This window comes from Oryx dammah, unplaced genomic scaffold (assembly GCF_014754425.2).
Source record: "Oryx dammah isolate SB20612 unplaced genomic scaffold, SCBI_Odam_1.1 HiC_scaffold_20, whole genome shotgun sequence".
Taxonomy (NCBI): Eukaryota; Metazoa; Chordata; class Mammalia; order Artiodactyla; family Bovidae; genus Oryx; species Oryx dammah.
In genome coordinates this window covers 6,318,910-6,340,488 of record NW_024070204.1, presented here as the reverse complement: position 1 = coordinate 6,340,488, position 21,579 = coordinate 6,318,910, and the positions used below count along the sequence as shown (strand labels likewise).

Genomic DNA, 21,579 nt, shown 5'->3' with positions numbered 1-21,579 from the left:
AAGAGTCGGACATGACTAAGCGACTTTCACTTCCTAAATATGTATTCTGAGTCTAGAAACAGGAAGATTAATAACAGTGAATTCTTGGTAGCCTTATCAAAGACCAGTTGACTGCATGGGATTATTTCTGGTCTCTCTATTGTGTTCTGTTGCTCTGTATGTCTGTTTTTAGTATCCTGCTGGTTTGAATTGTTGTAGCTGGAAAATATTTTGAAATCAGGAATTATGAAGCCTCTAGCTTTGTTCTTCTTGCTCAAAATTGCTTTGGATATCTGTGGTCTCTCGTGATTCTATATAAATTTTAGGATTGATTTTTTTTCTATTTCTGTAAACACTGCATTGGGATTTTGATTGGGATTGCATTGAATCTGTAGATGGCTTTGGTACTATTTTAACAATATTAATGCTTCCAATCCATGAATATGGAATATCTTTCTACTTATTTGTGTCTATTTATATTTCTTTCATCAGTGTTTTATAGGTTTTGGTGTATAAGTCATTCACTTGCTTAGTTAGGGCTTCTCAGGTGGTGCAGTGGTAAAGAATTGCCTGCAGATACAGGAGACGTAGGAGGGGTGGGTTGGATCCCTGGGTCAGGAAGATCCCCTGGAGGAGGAAATGACAACCTGCTCCAGTATTCTTGCTGGTAAAATCCCATGGCCAGAGGAGCCTTATGGGCTACAGTTGATGAGGTTGCAAAGAATCAGACATGACTGAGTACACAGTCTGTTTAGTTAAGTTTATCCCTACATTTTTCATTCTTTTTGATGATAATGTAGATGGAATTGTTTCCTTGATTTTCTTTTGAGATACTTTATTGTTAGTGTATTGAAACACAACAGATTGATTATTGTACACATATTTTGTATCCTGCAACTTTACTGAGTTTATTAGTACTAACAGATTTTTATGCTTCCCTCATAGCGCAGTTGGTAAAGAATCTGCCTGCAAGGCAGGAGACCCGGGTTCAAGGCCTGTGTTGGGAAGATCTCCTGGAGAAGGAAATGGCAACCCACTCCAGTATTCTTGCCTGGAGAATCCCATGGACAGAGGAGCCTGGTGGGCTATAGTCCATGGGGTTGCAAGAGTCAGACATGACTTCATGACTAAACCATCAACCACCACCAACAACAAATTTTTGTGGACTCTCTAAAGTTTTCTACATATAAGGTCACATATCATATGCAAAAGTAATAATTTTACTACTTTTTTGATTTGAATGCATTTCTTTTTCTTGCCTAAGGCCTGTGTCAAGAACTTCCAGCACTATGCTGAAATGAGCTGGTGAGAGCAGGTGTCTTTGTCTTCTCCCCAGTCTTAGAAGAAAAGCTTTCAGCTTTTCACTGCTGAATATGATGTTCACAGTGGGCTTTTCATATATAGCTTTATTGTGTTGAGCTGAGTTCCTTCTTATTAGTTAAGAGTTTTTAATCATAAAAGGGTGTTCAGTTTTGTCAAATGCTTTTTCTGCAATTGATTGAGATGAGCATGTGTTTCTTATCCTTCATTATGTTAATGCGGTATATATATATATCTCATCAATTGATTTGCTATGCCATCCAACTTGCATCCTAGAGATAAATCCCATTTGGTCATGGTATATGAGTTTTTTTTAATGTGCTGTTGAATTTGATTTGTTAATTGAAATAAATTCTTCAGTACTCAGCCTTCTTTGAGCTTTTGAACTGTGGTGTTGGAGAAGACTCTCGAGAGTCCCTTGGGCTGCAAGGAGATCAAACTAGTCAATCCTAAAGGAAATCAGTCCTGAATATTTACTGGAAAGACTGATGCTGAAGCTGAAACTCCAGTACTTTGGCCACCTGATGCAAAGAGCCAACTCAGAAAATACCCTAATGCTGGGAAAGATTGAAGGAAGGAGGCGAAGAGGACAACAAAGGATGAGATGGTTGGATGGCATCACTGACTCAATGGACATGAATTTGAGCAAATTCCAGGAGTTGGTGATGGACAGGGAAGCCTGGTGTTCTACCGTCCATGAGGTTGCAAAGAGTTGGACATGACTGAGCGACTGAACCACAACAACAACAAAGTGAAATAAGCCAGATACAGAATGACAAATGTTACATGATACCACTTATATGAGGAACCTCATTGGTCAAGCACAGAAACGGAGTGTAGAATGGCGGTTTCCAGGCCTGGGAGAGGGGGAAAATGAGGAGGTGCTGGTCAAAGGGTAAAAAGTTCCAGTTACGCATGATGAGTAAGTCTTAGAGATCTACTGCACAGCAGTGTCTATAGCTAATAATACTATACTGTATACCTAACCACAGGATGCAAAGGTAGATGTTAAGTGTTTTAATCACAAAATAATAATACGATGATGATAATGAGAATATAATAAATTAAAAGGGCAAGGTGAAGATCTGTAGGTGATAGGTGTTTATGGCATAGATTGCAGTGATGGTTTCAAGGGTGTATCCCTAAAGTTCAATAAGTTGTACGTATATTAAATACATATAGCTTTTTGTATGTCAACTATACCTCATTAAAGTGGATAAAATATCACAGTGAATGAGCAATGATGTTGAGTTCCTTAATGTAAAGTAATGTGCTTTTCGTAGCATTCATTCAATGGACTGAGCTGTTTGCTTACAAGCCTCTCTGACTGCATGATCTGAACTATGAAACGTGAACCGCTATCCAAAGCACGCTGGCCCTGTGACCAACAATGCATGGACCAAGCTACCCAGTCCAGACTCTGATACTGCCTGGACATTCCTTTGTTATAATCATCAGAGAGCAGCAGGAAATCACACCGATGACCTCTGCTGTGTGATATAAACTCTGTCCGCCTCAAATTCATATGTTGAAATCCTAACCCCTGGTACCTGTAAATGTGACTTTATTTGGCAGTAGGGTTATTGTAGATGTAATTAGCTAAGATAAGGTCATACAGGCTAGAAAGTATTTCTTACTCAGTGTGACCACATGGACTGTAGCCCACCAGCCTCCTCTGTCCATGGGGTTTTCCAGGCAAGAATACTGGAGTGGGTTACCATTTCCTTCTCCATACAGGAGTAGGGTGGGCCCTTAATCCAGTATGATCGGTGTCCTTTTAAAGAGAAGTAATTTGGACACAGCCTTGCACACAGGGAAAATGCCATCAGAACACTGTACCTTGCTGTCACTGCCAAGATTGGACAGTTTCCTCCTAACCTGTCACCAGGGAGTGCAGCAAAAATGGCCTTTTATTAACTCAAACTTTCAAGACGTTATTTTTTAACAGATATCTCTCTCTGTTTTTATTTGGTTTAATAATCATTCATTAACAAGTATTTCCTTTTCCCCTCTTAGGTCACAAGGAACCAATAATTGGCAACATAGACAACTGGCTGCTCCTTCATGGAGAATATAGTCAAGACATTGTTTTCTCTTTTTTCCTAAAGATGAGCCCTCCGAACCCCAGCTCAACCTTTTCCTTTGTTTGGTAAAGGAAGGAGACAGAGCTGTACTCTCAGTGAATTTTTTAGAATCCCCAGTGACATTTGTCATGGTTAGTTGGGCAACAGAAGGCATCTCATGGGGAGCTTGACCCAGGAGTGACTCTGTGAACATCTGAAAGCCAGATTGGTGCCTAGGAGCTTGGCTGGAATGTTCTCTATTGTTTAAGTGTGAGGGAAATTTCACCATGAACTAAACTTAGAACTCTTCCTAATGTAAAAAAATACATTTTGATAAGCATAATAAAAGATTTTTGTTGGGAACCATTCAAAGACAAAAATTAAGGCCAGAAACATTTTATGAGACAGAAATAGAGAGCTAGCAAGCAAGAAAAAAACACCAATATTCCCACCAGAAATCTTAATTGTTCCAATAAATAAGTCTGGAGTGAGGTCTGGTATGGTTTTAAATCAGCTATCATCATTTCTTCTCTATGAAACTTCTCACAATTGAGCATATGAATGGTGAATACTGAGCTTACATCTCTGCAAGTGGCACAAGGGCCAATGGATGAAAATGAGACAGCAGTAAATAAGGCCTTAGGAAGAAGGGATGCATCCTGTCTTAAGGATTTTCCCAGCATGCCGCTTAACACCGTGAATATGTAAAGGTTACAACTGGAAAGGAAATTATGTTTCCAACTCATTGACATCCAAATGCCTAAAAAGAGAAGCTAAGAACGGCACAGTGCAGAGAGATGTGCAAATCAAGTCTCGTTATCTTGAACGCATTTATTATATGTGTGCTGAATTATATATAAGCCAGAGTCTTAAAAATAAATGAAAGCATATGCTAATTATATGCCACAGCATTTCTCTTTCCTAATGTAGGTCTGAGACTTATCAATGGCAAATAAATCCAACAAATCTATAAATAAGATTCCTAAAGGATGCTTTTATGAAGAGGCAAAAACCTGGTAAGGATCAAGAAAAGGGAAGCCCCAATTTTATATATCTTCAAAATAGAAAGCAATCACTAATACTCACCTTTGCAATTTGATCGAACTTTCCAAAGAGTTCATTCAGCATGTGGACGAGCTCTCCAGGGGAGCAGTCACTGGCCAGACGGGTGAACCCAACAATGTCCGCATAGAGGATACTGTGGGAACAAACACGTGGGTGCCATATTTGCAAGTTTATATTCGCTAAGAAAGCAATGGTAGTCTTTCCCATTAAAAGAGGACAATTTCTTACATTTTATATTTTTGCAAAACATCATTCCCCTGGGTATGGAATACATAGACATGCTGCTAAACTGTCCCATTAATTTTTTTGATGTTACATTTTTATAATTAAGATCGGGGAAGAAAGCCATGTGATACACTTTCTCTATTCTAGTCCATTGTTACTGACAACATTTCCTCTCAGGGCCAGCCTCTCCTTCCCATTCTGGCTTATGTGGTCTTCATCCTGACAGTTCATTACAGTGTCATAATTCTGATATCAAAGGAGTATGATTTGAACTGTTATGTGATTTTATATTGAAAGTATTTCTAAGTAGAAGAAGCAAAATCATAAAAGTTAAATCCTGTTTTTTGATTGAAAGACAGAATTCTGGGTTCTTTACTAACTTCCAGGAAATGAGATGCATCTTCCTAAAGCTCAGAGCCGAGTTTGGGGGAAGCATTAAACAAGGAAGGACGCCAACTAATATCCAGTTACAGTAATAACAAGTACTATAAAGGCAAACAGTTGCTGCTGCTAAGTCGCTTCAGTCGTGTCTGACTCTGTGCAACCCCATAGATGGCAGCCCACCAGGCTCCCCCGTCCCTGGGATGCTCCAGGCAAGAACATTGGAGTGGGTTGCCATTTCCTTCTCCAATGCATGAAAGCAAAAAGTGAAACTGAAGTCGCTCAGTCGTGTCCGACTCTTAGTGACCCCACGGACTGCAGCCCACCAGGCTCCTCCGTCCACGGGATTTTCCAGGCAAGAGTACTGGAGTGGGGTGCCATTGCCTTCTCCGATAAAGGCAAACAGTAGAATGCCAAAAACAGAGTAGTAAGGGTGGTGAGCTGAGCGCCGAAGAATTGATGCTTTTGAACTGTGGTGTTGGAGAAGACTCTTGAGAGTCCCTTGGACTCCAAGGAGATCCAACCAGTCCATTCTGAAGGAGATCAGTCCTGCGTGTTCATTGGAAGGACTGATGCTGAAGCTGAAACTCCAATACTTTGACTACCTGATGTGAAGAGCTGACTCACTGGAAAAGACCCTGATGCTGGGAAAGACTGAAGGCAGGAGGAGAAGGGGACGACAGAGGATGAGATGGTTGGATGGCATCACCGACTCAATGGAGAGGAGTCTGAGCAAACTCCGGGAGTTGGCAGTGGACAGGGAGGCCTGGCGTGCTGTGGTCCATGTGGTCGCAAAGAGTTGGACACGACTGAGCGACTGAACTGAACTGACCTGAAGGGTGGTGAAGAATCTGGGAGACAGTCCCTAAGGAAGTGACAGCTCAGCTTCCCCTCGTGGCATGTATAGGCTGGGGGGCAAATGCCAGATTCCTTAGAGTTTTGTGTGTGTTTAGCCAACCTTGATGAATCAGGATAGAAGAACATAACACCTGTGTGTGCATCACAACTTTACCTATATAGCAACATGCTTATGTTTTATATAAGGGCCTAATGTGTGCATTGTGTTCGGTTGTGTCTGACTCAGACCCCCAGGGACTGTAGCCCACCAGGCTCCTCTGTCCATGGGATTCTCCAGGCAAGAATACTGGAGTGGGTTGCCACGTCCTCCTCCAGGGGATGTTCCCGACCCAGGGACTGAACCCACTTCTCTTGTATTTCCTGACTTGCCAAGTGGATTCTTTATCACTGTGCCACCTGGGAAGCCCCAGAGACCTAATAAAGAAGCCTAAAATTGCTGCTGGCAATTTGTTTCAAGTAATACATACGGAATGATTTAAGATGGGCCATGAAACAAAAATAACTGCCAATTAACACTCATTAGGATAACTTTTTTTTAGAAAAAAAAAAACAAACAATTGTTGCTGAGGATGTAGAGAAATTAGAGCTGGTAAGCAGGCTAGGGGAAATGTAAAATGGTATAGGCACTATGGAAAAGAGTACGGTGTTTCTTCAAAAAAAATGAAACACAGAATTACTGGGTGAACTGGCAATCCCACTGCTGGGTGTGCACCCCAAAGAACTGGAAGCAGGACCTCAGATATCTGTATACCCATGCCCACATCCTGCCTCAGGATGAAAAGGCCATAGGTTTCAGACTTCTTTTAAAATTAACTGGTACTACATGACATTTAAGCTTCTGTATTTTTAAGTTATGTATTTACTTTAGGAGCTTCCCTCGTGGCTCAGACTGTAAGGACTGCCTGCAATGCAGGAGACTCAGGTTTGATCCATGAGTTGGGAAGATCCTCTGGAGAAAGGAATGGCAACCCCTTCCAGTATTCTTGCTTGGAAAACTCCATGGACTTGGGGGAACCAGTTGGGCTACAGTCCATGGGGTCACAGAGTCAGACACGACTGAGTAACTAACATTAACACTTTTCTTTAGGATCCCAAATATATTTTCTGAATTTAAATTTGATTAAATACTGCAAACATATTGTATACAATCTCTGAAGGCAGCTGAAGCTGCTTCACCAACCCTTTGCCTTAGATTGTGTGGTAACTGGCTTCCAAGATGGCCTCAGTCATCCTAACCTCCCTTGTATTGTCCCTCCCCATAATGAGTAGGAGTGATTTGTGTAACTAATAGAATACTGTAGGAATAGCCAGAAATGACCTTTCATAAAAGATACAGTAACTTCCACCCGGCTCTCTCTTGGATCCTTCCCTCTGGGGAAGCAAGCAGCCATATTGTGAGGACGCTCAAGCAACCTGTGAAGAGGTCCAGTGGTGAAGATCTGAGGCCTCCCGCCAACAGGAAGTTAACCTGCCCACCAGGTGAGAAGCCACATCGTGAGCAGATCCTCCAGCCTGAAGCCTCATGGGGAAGTCTACGCCAGAACCACTTCAGATGCTCCAAAACTCCAGCCCACAGAAACTGTGAGATGCCTATTGTTCTTTAAAACCACTAAGTTTGGGGGTAATTTGTAGAAATTGATAGAAATGTAGAAATTATGTAGAAAGTATCATAGAAATTGATAATACAGATATTAAGCAGATTCTTTATCAACTGCCTGAAATTGGTCATGACATCTGTTATTTTTGCAGGTCTAGTGTTCCTGGACTATATCAAACTACTTAGAGTCTGTGATCCTCTTTAGATACAGACATATTAATATTTATTTTTATGCACTTTGAATACCAATAAGTGTCTTAAAAATATTGCAGGAGATGGAGGGCCATTCCTGATTTTCAGATAATTAAGGTCCGTCTAGTCAAGGCTATGGTTTTTCCAGTGGTCATGTATGGGTGTGAGAGTTGGACTGTGAAGAAAGCTGAGTGCCAAAGAATTGATGCTTTTGAACTGTGGTGTTGGAGAAGACTCTTGAGAGTCCCTTGGACTGCAAGGAGATCCAAGCAGTCCATTCTAAAGGAGATCAGTCCTGGGTGTTCATTGGAAGGACTGATGCTAAAGCTGAAACTCCAATACTTTGGCCACCTCATGCGAAGAGTTGACTCACTGGAAAAGACTCTGATGCTGGGAGGGATTGGGGACAGGAGGAGAAGGGGACAACAGAGAACAAGATGGCTGGATGGCATCACCGACTTGGTGGACATGAGTTTGAGTGAACTCCAGGAGTTGGTGATGGACAGGGAGGCCTGGCATGCTGCGATTCATAGGGTCGCAAAGAGTCGGACACAACTGAGTGACTGAACTGAACTGAAGGCTAGAAAGAGCAATTTCTAGTAAAATACAACTTATCAGATACTATAAATTGTTTTTCTTTAATCATGTAGCCAAAATGCTTAAAAACCTAAAGGCAAGCTAGTGTTTTAAATAATTTCACTCATTAATATGTATGAATGTTCTCTCTCTCTGTGTTTACACACACACACACACACACACACACACGTATATACATACACACTCATAGTTCTTTCCTATTATTCCAAAAAATGATGAGGACTTAAAAATATTTACTCCTGATTCTGCATTGATATGCATTTCTGTTATCTCCCTTTCAGCATTGTATATTAGCTCTTTATTGTATATTAGCTCTTTGTGTGCTTGGGCCACACCTGTTTCTAAAATCATGTGTCAAATTGAGATTTGTCCTAGCAATACATTTAAGCTACAGTTAAGCCTTCCTTGGTGGCTCTGACAGTAAAGAATCCACCTGCAATATGGGAGACCTGGCCTTGATCCCTGGGTCAGGAAGATCCCTTGGAGAAGGGAATGGCAGCCGACTTCAGTATTCTTGCCTGGAGAACTCCATGGGTGGAGGAGCCTGGCCAGCTACAGTCCATAGGGTTGCACAGAGTCGGACACGACTAAGTGGCTAACATTTTCACTTTTATTTTAAGCTACAGTTAAATTTATTTCTTATTAATCAATTTCAGATATCTTTGACCTGAAGTGATCAGACCCAAGGTAGCAACATGCAATGGAAAAAGTCTGAAGTTGGGGTCAAACAGCCTGATTTCGATTCTAGATGATGGTCTACACAATTTCAGTTTTGTTTGTGGTTGTTGTTAATAAACTGTTGAATGGAGGGGCGATAACCCTGACAACTAAAGGAGTAACCTGATGAATAAGGCAGGCACAGGTTACTCACTGAGATAACCCAGCCGGAAGAGCAAGTACCACTGTAACACAAAGGAACAGATGGAAGGACAGGCCTCCAGAGAACTGGGATAAGAAACAGGTGTGCATGGAGAATGGTGAGGACCAGAGTGCCCACATCTGGAGGGGCCAGAGACGATGGGGAGCACGAGAGGGAGCATCCACCCCAGACTGAAGTGAGGGCCCACCCAGCTCCCATCCAGAGCTCAGGGGAGCAGAGGTCCTACACGACCTCCCTTCTGACCACAATCCCTTGTTAGTTTTCTAGTTACTAAGATTCCAGGAATGGCTCCCTGAGAAGCATCCATGACTGCCACTCTTGGACAAGCTTTAACTTTCACTGTAATTTGATTAAGGTGCCTGCCGGTCACTTATGATGCTGGGTACTGGCCATACCCAGAGCCCAGAGACACTCCCCTGCCCCCACCCCCGCCCCTGCATTCCTGATGGGCAGCAGGATACCCAGCTGCCCTGGAAAGTGCTAGCTCCTGGAGCCCTGGCCCTGCCAAGCCCATCTCGAGGAACCAGTCCTTGTGCCTAGAGCCCGACTCCCTAATCTTACTGAGATACAGAGTCCTGGGTGCCTGGGACCCAGTGAGAACCGACCTGAGAGTTCCCAGAATGGAGGCCCCACCAGCCACTTCTCTCCCCTTTGTAACAGCTGGTCCCAAAATGCAACAGGTAGAAGGGCCTGTTTTCTTATCTGAATGACCGAGAGGCCCTCGCACAGGGGTAGGTGGAGTGGACATATGCTTTGCACCAAGATGAACAGCCCCGAAGGGCACGTGACGCTGTAAGATGAGGACTTCCGGGGACCTACATCTGCCACCCACATCCGCCACCTGGCATCGGGCTCCCCAGCCTCGCTGAGGAGGGAAGATGGTGCCACATACCTGACGTTGGTGTGCCGCTTGACATAGAGGTTGTGGAAGTTGTTGGTGTTCTCCATCTGGCCGGCTTTGGGGCCCTGCAGCCTCTGGATGATCTCTGCTTTCATCTCCATGGCTATGTGTGCCGGCAGCAAGGAAAGCAGCAGCCGCTCCTGAAGCCAGGATGGAAGGAAGACGGAGAGAAGTCACACCACCGAGGCCACAGCAAGGGCCAAGCGAAAGCACCACGGGGCCAGAACAGGGCCAATCTGAGGACTCTAACAAGTTCAAATACAGAGTCTAGAAATACATGTTAAAAAAAATCCAATTTTCCAAGGTCAGAGTGTGTTATTAGATTATTTATTGAGTTCTAAGCATGTGTTCTGCAGTGTGCAAAGAAAAGGAAGGCGTAGTTATTTCCCTGAGGATATTATTTATCTATTGTGATTTTAAAGGAGTGAAACGGTAATAATACGAAGATGCCAGAAAGCAGTGGTCAGTCGGAGATAGAAGACTCTCATTTTCGCCTACTCGTTCGCTTGAGAGATAAAGTACAAGCTATATTGCACTTTTGAAAGTCAAGCAATATTCCACATTTCCTAAATAAGATAGTCACACATTTTCAAATATTTCATTTCCTCTGTGGTGATCATGCAATCCTTTTTCGTGATTCTGAACTATTATAAACACAGAGTCAGAAATATTAGTCTCTGAGAAAATGTCATCTATGAGAAATTATAGGTGGGTCACAAAGAAGTGAAAACATATGAGCCTTTTTTATATTTTCAGTCTTTAAATTCAGTAAATCCTGTACATGATAGCATGCAATATTATACATATGTTAATATGCACTTATTATGCTTAGAATGGCACTTTTTCATTCCCTTTAAGGAAACTGTAATTTTTTTTTTTTTGACAAGAAGTATCACAGAAGGTCAATCTTTGAAAGTTGATATTTACTCTAGAGTACTTTAAACATAAATTTATTATAGAAAACACTATATATTCCTCAGGTATTGTGGATTTAGCTGGTGATATTCAGTGTGTCTAAATGAGCATCTGTAGAGCAAAAGATTTTCTCTTCTTCCACATTTTCTAACAAATTTCTTTTTGGACAAAGTGGTGAGAGAGTAGAGGAGGGTGGGGGAAAGTAGGCTTTGCCCCCAGATTCCCTGGCCCACATGTTTGTCCCCTGGATCCACCCACAGAGCACATCACTTTGGAACTTTGGGGAACTTTCATGATGGAGAAGAGGGGAGGCCAGAAGTACATCTTGATGAAGATGAAATGGCCCTTGCCACAACCTATCCCCAACCTGCTCCAGGAAAACACAGGTGCAAAGTCAACAGGAGACTCCGTGTGGGCCTGTGCGGGGCCTCAGTGCATGGTCGGGGGCGACTCTCCATGAACTGGCATATCTGAGTGTTGGTCATCTGTTCTTTCCTTCCTTCATTCACCCAATCAGGAAACATCCATCACTGCCCACTGAATGCCAGACTCTTGATGAGCATTAATGATAAATGCAAAGATGAAGGAGACAGTGTCCCTAATAGCATAGCTGTCAGACAAGACTAGGATAGGCTGGTGTTTAGAGGAATCCACATACCTTGGAAAACAGAGGGGAACTAACAGAGCAGGAGCCCCTGCCAGGCACCACATGCTTCCAGGAGCTCTCTTTATGTGCTATATCAATAACAGAAAAAGAGTGTAGATATTTCAGTCTTAGGGGAAAAGGATTGAGAGGTCCCTATATTTTTTAGAAAAAAAAAAAATTTTTGGAGGGGTAGCAATACCACTACTGTGGACATTGGCAACGTAACCCCTTATGTGGTTCCTTGCACTCACAGAGACGGGTGATGTGAAGGGTAGTTAAGTGGGGGGCTTTTTTTTTTGTTTGATTTCTCAACTCCTAGAGGAGTTCCTGGAAAGTAGCATTTTCTCTGTAGTTATTTGCTGAATGAATAAATGCCCTGCGGTACATTTTGTCTGGGGCACAATAAACAGAAATCCCATCTCAAAACCTATGTTCATTGTTGGTACTGCTTATGATAGAGACCTGGATAGGCAGGGCTTATGTTTTAAGATCAGATTAATGACCTTCTTGGTCATCAATACCAGGCCTGGGCAAGATCTGGGTCAGTGATCTTCACCCAAAGGGAAATTTGACTATTCTGCAAAGCAAGGCATTGATTATTTTGGGTTTTTGTCTCTAGCAGACAGAGACACTGGGAGAAAGAATGACTGCCTCTGGTGATACAAGAGGAGCCCCAACGTCACATCAGCAGGCTGCACTAAAGGCGAAAGGGAACATTCAAAGTGTCTCCTGGTTGGAAAACCATTGGTAAACACCGACAACCACTTGAAATGACATTTTGATTTGATCCCTATTCTGAGCTTGAATTTCCTTCCATTATTCTCCAAATTTCACTAATGACCTAACAATACAATAGCATCATGTTAGCTTAAAGGTGAGGAGGTGAATTCCAATTTTGGACTAAAGCAAAATTTTGAAAGAGCAGGGACCCTGTCCAACTGCAAGACCTCTCGTTATGCAGACAAGGGCCAAGATAAACAACAGCAGGAGAATAGAGAATAAATGAGTTCAGTAATAGAAGAAATCGAGTCATGTTTCGGTTTGTTAACAGAACAAGTGACCCCAGAGAAATGGGGCGACTTGGAACTCAGAATACCAAGAAATTACTAATAATGTGGAAAATGTTGTTCAGTTGCTCAGTCGTGTCCCACTCTTTGCGACCCCATGAACTACAGCACGCCAGGCTTCCCTGTCCAGCACCATCTCCTGGGGCTTGCTCAAAGTCATGTCCATTGAGTCGCTGATGCCATCCGACCCTCTCATCCTCTGTCAGAGTCGCTGATGCCATCCGACCCTCTCATCCTCTGTCATCCCCTTCTCCTCCTGCCCTCGATTTTTTCCAGCATCAGGGTCTTTTCCAATGACATGAAAAATGGATGTCCATATTTTAAAACTTAGAATAAAACCTGTATCCTTGTTACACACAAATTGAGAGTTCAAAACATTTGGTTGATGATCTAGTGTCTATACAAATCTGATCCCTCTATTATCTCAGAACCCAGTGAAAAGGTACTGGGATTTATTTTTAAAATAAATGACACTTTACTACCTTTTGTAATCTTACTACAAAGTAGAGCTATTCCTTCATCTATTTGTCTTTTGCTACCCACCCATCAAATACATGTAATTGCCTCTTACTTTCTTTTTTCTGCGTTTTGGCTTCCATGACCAACCAGATGGTTAGACATTTGGGAAGTCTGAAAGTCACAAAATACGTGATACATCCAAGGAAGTACTTAGATGATAGACTTTGCTTCTTCAAGTTTGGAACCGAGTTATGCTAATGTTGCCTTCACTCAACTCCATTTTGGTAGCTACTGAGCACACTGTGTGTACTGAGTTACTCTGTATGGGATGGTCTCTGTTTCTCTATTTATTGATCACTGTATTGGATGATTGTATGTGAGGTCAAAATTGTATAAAGGATTCATAATGTTCAAAATCTACTTAAACAAATAGAGGAAATCTAGTGAGAAAACTGTGTTATTGATGTCAACAAAGTCAGAAGACTCATCTGGTCATCCTCTAAAGGCATGATGAGACGCGAGACAAAGGAGGCATGTTACTGTGTGTTAGTTGCTCAATCGTGTCTGACTCTTTTGCGACCCAATGGACCTTGCCAGGCTCCTCTGTCCATGGGATTCTCCAGGTAAGAATACTGGAGTGGGTTGCTATTCCCTTCTCCAGAGGATCTTTCTGACCCAGGGATAGAACTCGCATCTCCTGCATTGCAGGCAGATTCTTTACTGAGTCAGTCAGTTCAGTTTAGTCGCTCAGTCGTGTCCAACTCTTTGTAACTCCATGGACTGCAGCATGCCAGGCTTCCCTGGAGCTTACTCAAACTTATGTCCATCGAGTCAGTGATACCATCCAACCATCTCATACTCTGTTGTCCCCTTCTCCTCCCGCCTTCAATCTTTCCCAGCATCAGAGTCTTTTCCAATGAGTCAGTTCTTTGCATCAGGTGGCCAAAGTATTGGAGTTTCAGCTTTAGCATCAGTCCTTCCAAAGAATATTCAGGATTGATTTCCTTTAGGATGGACTGGTTGGATCTCTTTGCAGTCCAAGGGACTCTCAAGAGTCTTCTCCAACACCACAGTTCAAAAGCATCAATTATTCTACTGAGTCAGAGATGCCATCTCATCTCTATCATAAAGTAAGCAGACCCTGAACAGATTTGTCACTGTCTAAAACAGTGACAAGAAATACTGGCATGTAGGATATAATAGATTATGAATCTGGTCTAGACTATCTATTTAGAAATCTCAGTGGAATCTGTGTCTACAGAGATGTCTGGTGATTGGCTTAATTAGATTATAACCAGCTTTGTATTTTCTGATGGATGACAGATGAGTCAAGGGCTAAGAAAAACCAAAGTGCACCAGGTTGCAAATCTCAATTGACATTCTTCTGCATTATTACCTTATGAGGACAACTTGTGTGTCTCTGTGGACTCAGCACAGTCTTCTGTTGAATTTAAAGGTATCAGTCGATTCTCCCATGGTTTACATTCATTTCCAGTCATAGTTCTGGAGCCTATGTTGTTGGTGTCCTAACCATATTCCCTCTCCGTTCCTTGGAGGTCGCCTGCAGCCTGGTCCTTTCTAAATCTACAGTTTCCTGTGCCTCAACCAACGAGGAAGTGATTGGTGGATAAATATCTCAGCTCCCGCATCCACATCCCTCAGTGGACAGATCTGAGCATTTTCTACTCTTCCCTCTGAGGGTCTGCAGATGGGCTGAGCCCCTGTTGCCAGCTACCCCCTTTCAATAGCTGGAGCTGGATCCTCCCTGATCCATTCCCTCACTCGGCCACCTGAAACCACATCCAACTAAATGTCCAAACTCACATCCTCGTCTGAGTGTTGCTCAGGGTAAACCTAACTGAGACCTTTGCAAGCACCTTCGTTTTCTGCCTGGACTTTGTTTCCACCAGGACTTCCTGGTGGCTCAGATGGTAAAGCATCTGCCTACAATGTGAGAAACCTGGGTTCAATCCCTGGGTCGGGAAGATCTCCTGGAGAAGGAAATGGCAACCACTCCAGTATTCTTGCCTGGAAAATCCCATGGGTGGAGGAACCTGGTAGGCTACAGCCCATGGGGTCACAAAGAGTTGGACACGACTGAGTGACTTCACTTTCTTCCACTTTTTTTTTTCCCATTTTCTGCCTACATTCTGTAGGCAGAAACTAAACCCCAAGGGGCTTCCCAGATGGCTCAGTGGTAGAGTCTGCCTGAAATCCAGGAGATGCAGGAATCAGAGTTTGATTCCTGGGTTGGGAAGATCCCCTGGAGGAACATGGCAACCCACCCCAGTGTAGTCTTGCCTGGAGAGTCCTGTGGAAAGAGGAGCCTGGTGGGCTATAGTCTACAGGGTCACACAGAGTTGGACACGACTGAAGCAATTTAGCACATATGCAAACCCCCAAGACCACAGAGCCAGCCTTCCCTAAAGGACAGATTCCATGAACAAAAAAGATGAATTAAATAAAGTAATTCTCTTTCATGCCCATAGCTTCATTTAATGACCAAATGTAAATCATGGTCTTTAATTTAGTCCCACATGTAGACAGATGAATGGTTTTTTATAGGTAGTTTGAAAAATACAGGAAATCAACTCCATATGTTGTGTAAACCAAATTTTTCTTTCTGTGTGTGTGTTAAAGAATCTTTGTGAAGTTAGAGTGGAATAAAGATGTTGGTAACAGCCTACCAGCCAAAAAGAAAAGAACCCAAGTCTTCTCAATTATCACATGATTCTGATGGGCAGCAAGACCAGCGACCAAAGCCCACAGACAGGACTTGTGTTTTGGGGTCTGCACACATCCTCTTGGTCATCATGGCATTGGATAAAGGGGTAAGCCTTAAATAAAAGTCTGCTTGAACATTCTGAATCAAGTCACTGTTAAATATGTCTTTCTTCCCTTATAAAGTGCTGTGCTCTGAAAGGAAACCCCAATATTATGGCACACATGATAAATTTCAACTCAACTCATAATCTGACAAGGTTAATATTTCCATTAATATTTCAGCTTTTTGATAATGTAGCTGTGTGCCCTGCCAAACTATCTGAAAGCAACACACAAACAAGTGCTTAATATGCCGGATATGACTTAGTTACATTATCTCCAAATACACTGGAGAAACTCCTTAAGGGGATTTTTGGAAAATCAAGTCGTCACAAAACTGAATGATGCACACCATCACTATTTCTTTCTCTTTTTAGAAAAGACTGTCGAATGACAGGGAATTTGGCTAATTCCAGCCTACTCAAAGATTATCCAGTGAATAGGTCGGCCATAGTTTGAGAGTTTCATTTTTAACACATGCCTTTATTAAGCCTCTAATTAATATTCATTAAATTCATACATTTTTCTGAGAATGTGTTCTTTTAAACTGTGCCACGTAGAAAGCTAGAGTTTGTAAATTTCAGTTGATCAAAATTCAAGACACTCTCCAACTCCAAATTGTTTCTAACAGAATGAAACAAAGCAGATATTTAACTTTACTTTTTTATGCCATTTTTGAGATTATTTCAGTTGACAGGAAAATCCACTTTAAGCAAAGATGATGTATGCTTAAATTTTGAGCTATCATATACTGATGTACATTATATCCTGTTTCTTCTTTAAACCATGCATGTGATAAATGTTTAAAACTGCTGCATTTTCGGAAAGGAGGATGACAAGGACTTGCTCTTTAATAAGAATCAAATTTTTTCCTCTTTCAAAATTCTTATTTCTATCTAGTTCTTATTTTAAATGCCATTCAGTTACCTCAGGATGGCAAACCAATTCGATATATTAATCCTTCTATTGTATTCATTCCTTTCATTGAAGGAATAAGTTACAAATTTTCTCTTCCCAAGAGAAAGTAGTCACTGGCATAAACAGACACCAGATCCCTAAGGAGCTACTGTGTTAGAAGAGGTGCTGAAGAGATATGCTGATATGCTGCCATTCAGTATTGACCTGCAGCATGAAAGGACCAGGTATCCATTTAGAATCAAACACTGAAGCCTCTGTACTTGGAAAACACCCACTAGGGATATGCATCTGTGTCAGTATTCCCCCCTAGATATATCTTCTCTTGCAGCCAGCTTCATGTGTGCAAGTCTCAGTGAAAAACCATCCTTTATTGTCACCAGCCTCTATCACCTCCACACTTCCGAAGTTAAGGTATAGTTTTTGTTCAGTAGCTAAGTCATGTCTGACTCTTTGCAACACCATGGAAGCTCTCCGTATCAGGTGGCCAAAGGGTTGGAGTTTCAGCTTCAGCATCAGTCCTTAATGAATATTCAGGACTGATTTCTTTTAGGATTGACTAGTTTGATCACCTTGCAGTCCAAAGGACTTTCAAGAGTCTTCTCCAGCACCACAATATGAAAGCATCACTTCTTTAGGGGTCAGCCTTTCTTATGGTCCACCTCACACATCTGTACATGACTACTGCAAAAACCATAACTTTGACTAGACGGACCTTTGTCAGCAAAGTGATGTGTCTGCTTTGTAATACTCTGTCTAGGTATGTACTAAGGTGTACTAACAGCTGCCATTACTGCTATTTCTTGCTATTCAATTTAGTTCGTTTCTCTTCAGTCCAGCCTTAGGAATCTTGCTTCACAGCAATCAATCAGTTAATATTTATTATTTGAAAGGTCTTGCTTTATCTAACTTTGATTTTTACAATAAAATCAGTCATCATATTTATGCATGACGAAACCCAGCACTGTCTAGTAGAAACAGCGCCCAAGTCTGAGTAGATCTGAGCTCCTGTTCTTTCTCTACCACGACCTACATGACCTCAGTTAAATCCCTCCAGCCTTGGGAGCCTCAATTTAGTTGTTTAAAAAAAATATCTGTTAAACTTGGTGAGTTGAAGGTCTGCAGGTCCCTGTAAGTTCCTAGAATTCTATGGAACCACAAGAGCTTTTTTCCTTGAATTTGCCTCTTACTGATTCAGACTCAAACACAAAGGAAAGGAGGCGAGTGCTCACAACCACAGACCACAGCCAAGACAGTTAAGAAGCACTGCGGGAAAGGAGAGGCCTCTTGACAAAGAAACTCTTCCGTGAAGGGTTACTTCACTGAACTGCAAGAGGACAGAGAATGGCGAGAGGCTCTGGTGTGCCGTGTGAACAGCCAGCGTTTGTGTGCAGAGGGCAAGTCAGCTTGCTTATTACACAGTTTAGGGAGGCCGAAATGCTTTGAGCAAATGAAAATCAATATGCACTTTGACAAGTCACTGTTCCCTTTTACAAAACCGTTAAGGCCTTTTGTTGCATTCATATATTGTTGTCTCATTTTATAAACCCTGGCTATATTAAATTCTATTTAAATTTAAACACTTTTGACCAAAAAGGGTGGGGGGGGGCAAAATAGATAAAGCATTGTCTCAGAGTGGGTAGAGGGAGGAGGTACTCACTAGGGAGTCAAGATGTGATGAAACTTGCATCTTCCAACTTTATGGTCACTGATTTCTCATCCTACTGGCTAATTTGTAAGCTCAGCAGAAGGATTAAGACTGTTGGGGTACTTTTACAGAGCACATCAGTAACAAAAGATGGAAGGAAAGAAGCGATCACTTATGTGCGATTACTCTCCAGCAAGCAGGAGTTAGAGAACACAAGGCTAAACTCAAGTTATAAAGTGTGTTTTCAGTCACAGGTGACAGTAAATTTATACTTTTAAATTCAAACTACTAACCATCAATTTAATTCTTTAATACGGAGCCTCTAGGGGGTCTTCCTAGTGGCTCAGACAGTAAAGAATCTGCCTGCTGTGCAGGAGACCAGGGTTTGATTCCTAGGTCAGGAAGATCCCCTGGAGAAAGGAATGGCAACCCATTCCAGTATTCTTGCCTGGAGAATCCCATGGACCGACGAGCCTGGTGGGCTATAGTCCAAAAAGTCGCAAAGAGTCAGATGTGACTGAGAAACTAACACTTTCAGTGGAAGAAACACCGTTCATAATGTAGAAAGCCTTCCATCCTTGGGTGGGAGACTATGGAGGTTCTAAGATAAGAGGCACAGCTCTGTTTCCCGACCAGGCAGCAGGACACACGGGCACCCACGGCAAGATGGCAGGATGGTCTATGAGCTTCACATGCGTCTCTCAAGGCCGCTGTTCCCATGAGGCCCGAGACGACACAGCTCAACACCAGGGTTATGAAAACACCCAAAGGGGAGCTCATCATGCAAACAGACCTCCACACCCACACACTAAAAAGTGGAAAAGTAAATGCTCCAGATTAACAATGACTCTGGTCTGATTTTCCCCTCCAAGTTCATCTGCCTATATGCAAGGAAGACCCTCCAGCCTGAAACAGGCAAAACCAGTTGAAGAAAATGCAGAGACATTGTATGAAGACCGACCCCTTTCCTGGATTCTGGGGAAAAGAGAAACTCAGGGTGTACAGGGGGCTAGGTGATTTCTTCTGAGAAGAAGGATAGATGGAGAAGCTGCCAGAGGAGATGATAAGAAGATACAGACAAATATGTGAGATCAACTATATTAAATGCATTATTGACTGGAGACATATTAATGCCAGAGGTGTTAGTTTCTGCAAAAACCCCCTAGTTGATAAAATGCTAAATATTGCCGGCAGTAAAGTGGAATACTGTAACATCCAAATGCAATCCGTCGATGAAACTGTACACCACAGATGACCAGATAACAATGTAGCTATATACACACAACACTCCCAGTCACTCAATCGCTGTTCTGAAATACATGTTGCCCCTTTCTTTCCTTGCTCCTCTGACCGTAAGCTTGGCCATGTGGCTTGGTCTGACCAATCACCTGTGAAGGGCGTGATGTGTGCTTCTTCTGAGCAGAAGCTTTAAGAGCCAGTGTGGGGCTTACCATTTCATTTCCATCTGCTCTTGGGACTAGCAGTGCCCCAGGGAGAGGCTGCTCTGAGCCTGAGTTGCATGTAAGATGCAAAATGGAAGCTCACCTGTACTGGAGAAATACAAGGTCTCTTTGGCATTATCATTGCCTGCTCCTTCAATCTGGGGGTGATTTGTGCCACCGCTCCCCCGAGCTCTTTGGACAGATGCAACACTGAAGGGTGTGCACACCAACCCATGTGCTCGGTCCTTGCGTGCACACGATTTTCACAGCTATTCTGACTTGGGGCAATTTCACTGAAATTTCTTTACTTCTTTGCACAGAGGTAACTTGGAGTTGCATTAAGTGGGGTAGGAATTACCCGGGGCAGGAACTTCCCCATCTGGGATCAGATGCTTCTCTTCAGTTATAAAAACCAGGGAACACTTCTCTAAAAGATATTTTCCCCCTAAGGAAAGGCTGAAGTTGTGAGAATTCACCCGTTCTATTGGCTGCAGGTGTCATGTTACAGGCTAACTGTTGCTGTTCTCCAAAGTACTTGTTCTCACTGGATGCAAAGCAATGGACTTTTATCAGGCTGACAAGCGCTCCCACACTTGAGAATGCTGGCGGCGCTGAACTGAGAGAGCATGGGAGTGTGTCTGCTGGGGTGCAGGTCTGGCTCCTCCTTGATGGTGGTGAGACGGTGGGTTCAATCAGTTTAATCCCTCAGCAGCTCGAGATGCTAGTCTGGAGGAGATGGCTTGGTCTAAGGATGGATGTTCGAGTGCATGAGACATGTGCGTGTAAGAGAGGTGGGGAGAGGTGAGGGGGAGACTGGAGGCTGTGAAGCTCTGCAGGGGAGACCAGTCCCTTCAACGTTGCTGTAAGTCTGGCCTCAGAAAAAGCTCTGAAAGTTCATGTTTGGGACACTCAAGAATTGCTGACCGAAGAACAGACCTCTCTTTCACATGGAAATGAACTTCCTATTCTTCCAGGAAATGACAGAACTACTCTACCTGAATGCAGCTGCTGTGCTCTTTTGTTTATTTTATTGAAGCATAGTTGATTTCCAATGTTGCATTAGTTTCTTCTGTACAGCAAAATGATTTAGTTATACACACACCTGGCATGCTTTAATCCATGGGGTCGCAAAGATTTGGACACGACTGAGAGTTGGACTGTGAAGAAGGCTGAACGCCAAAGAATTGATGCTTTTGAAATGTAGTGTTGGAGAAGACTCTTGAGAGTCCCTTGGACTGCAAAGAGATCCCACCAGTCCATTCTGAAGGAGATCAGCCCTGGGATTTCTTTGGAAGGAATGATGCTAAAGCTGAAACTCCAGTACTTTGGCCACCTCATGCGAAGAGTTGACTCACTAGAAAAGACTGATGCTGGGAGCGATTGGGGGCAGGAGGAGAAGGGGACGACCGAGGATGAGATGGCTGGATGGCATCACGGACTCGATGGACGTGAGTCTGAGTGAACTCCGGGAGTTGGTGATGGACAGGGAGGCCTGGTGTGCTGATTCATGGGGTCGCAAAGAGTTGGACACGACTGAGCGACTGAACTGAACTGAACTGATAGGTATATACTTTTTAATATATTTTTCCCATTATGGTTTATCATA

At 42.8% G+C, this 21,579-nt stretch overlaps 1 protein-coding gene across 1 annotated transcript in view; it reads right to left on the bottom strand.

The window, feature by feature from the left end:
* Nucleotides 1-21,579, bottom strand: part of ADCY2 (adenylate cyclase 2) — a 474,101-nt gene that overhangs the window by 137,697 nt on the left and 314,825 nt on the right. The window contains exons 5-6 of the mRNA XM_040262372.1: nucleotides 10,050-10,198; nucleotides 4,449-4,560 (exon numbers count right to left, since the gene is read on the bottom strand). Of these exons, the coding sequence (XP_040118306.1) occupies nucleotides 4,449-4,560; nucleotides 10,050-10,198 (261 nt within the window). The remainder of the gene's footprint in view (nucleotides 1-4,448; nucleotides 4,561-10,049; nucleotides 10,199-21,579) is intronic.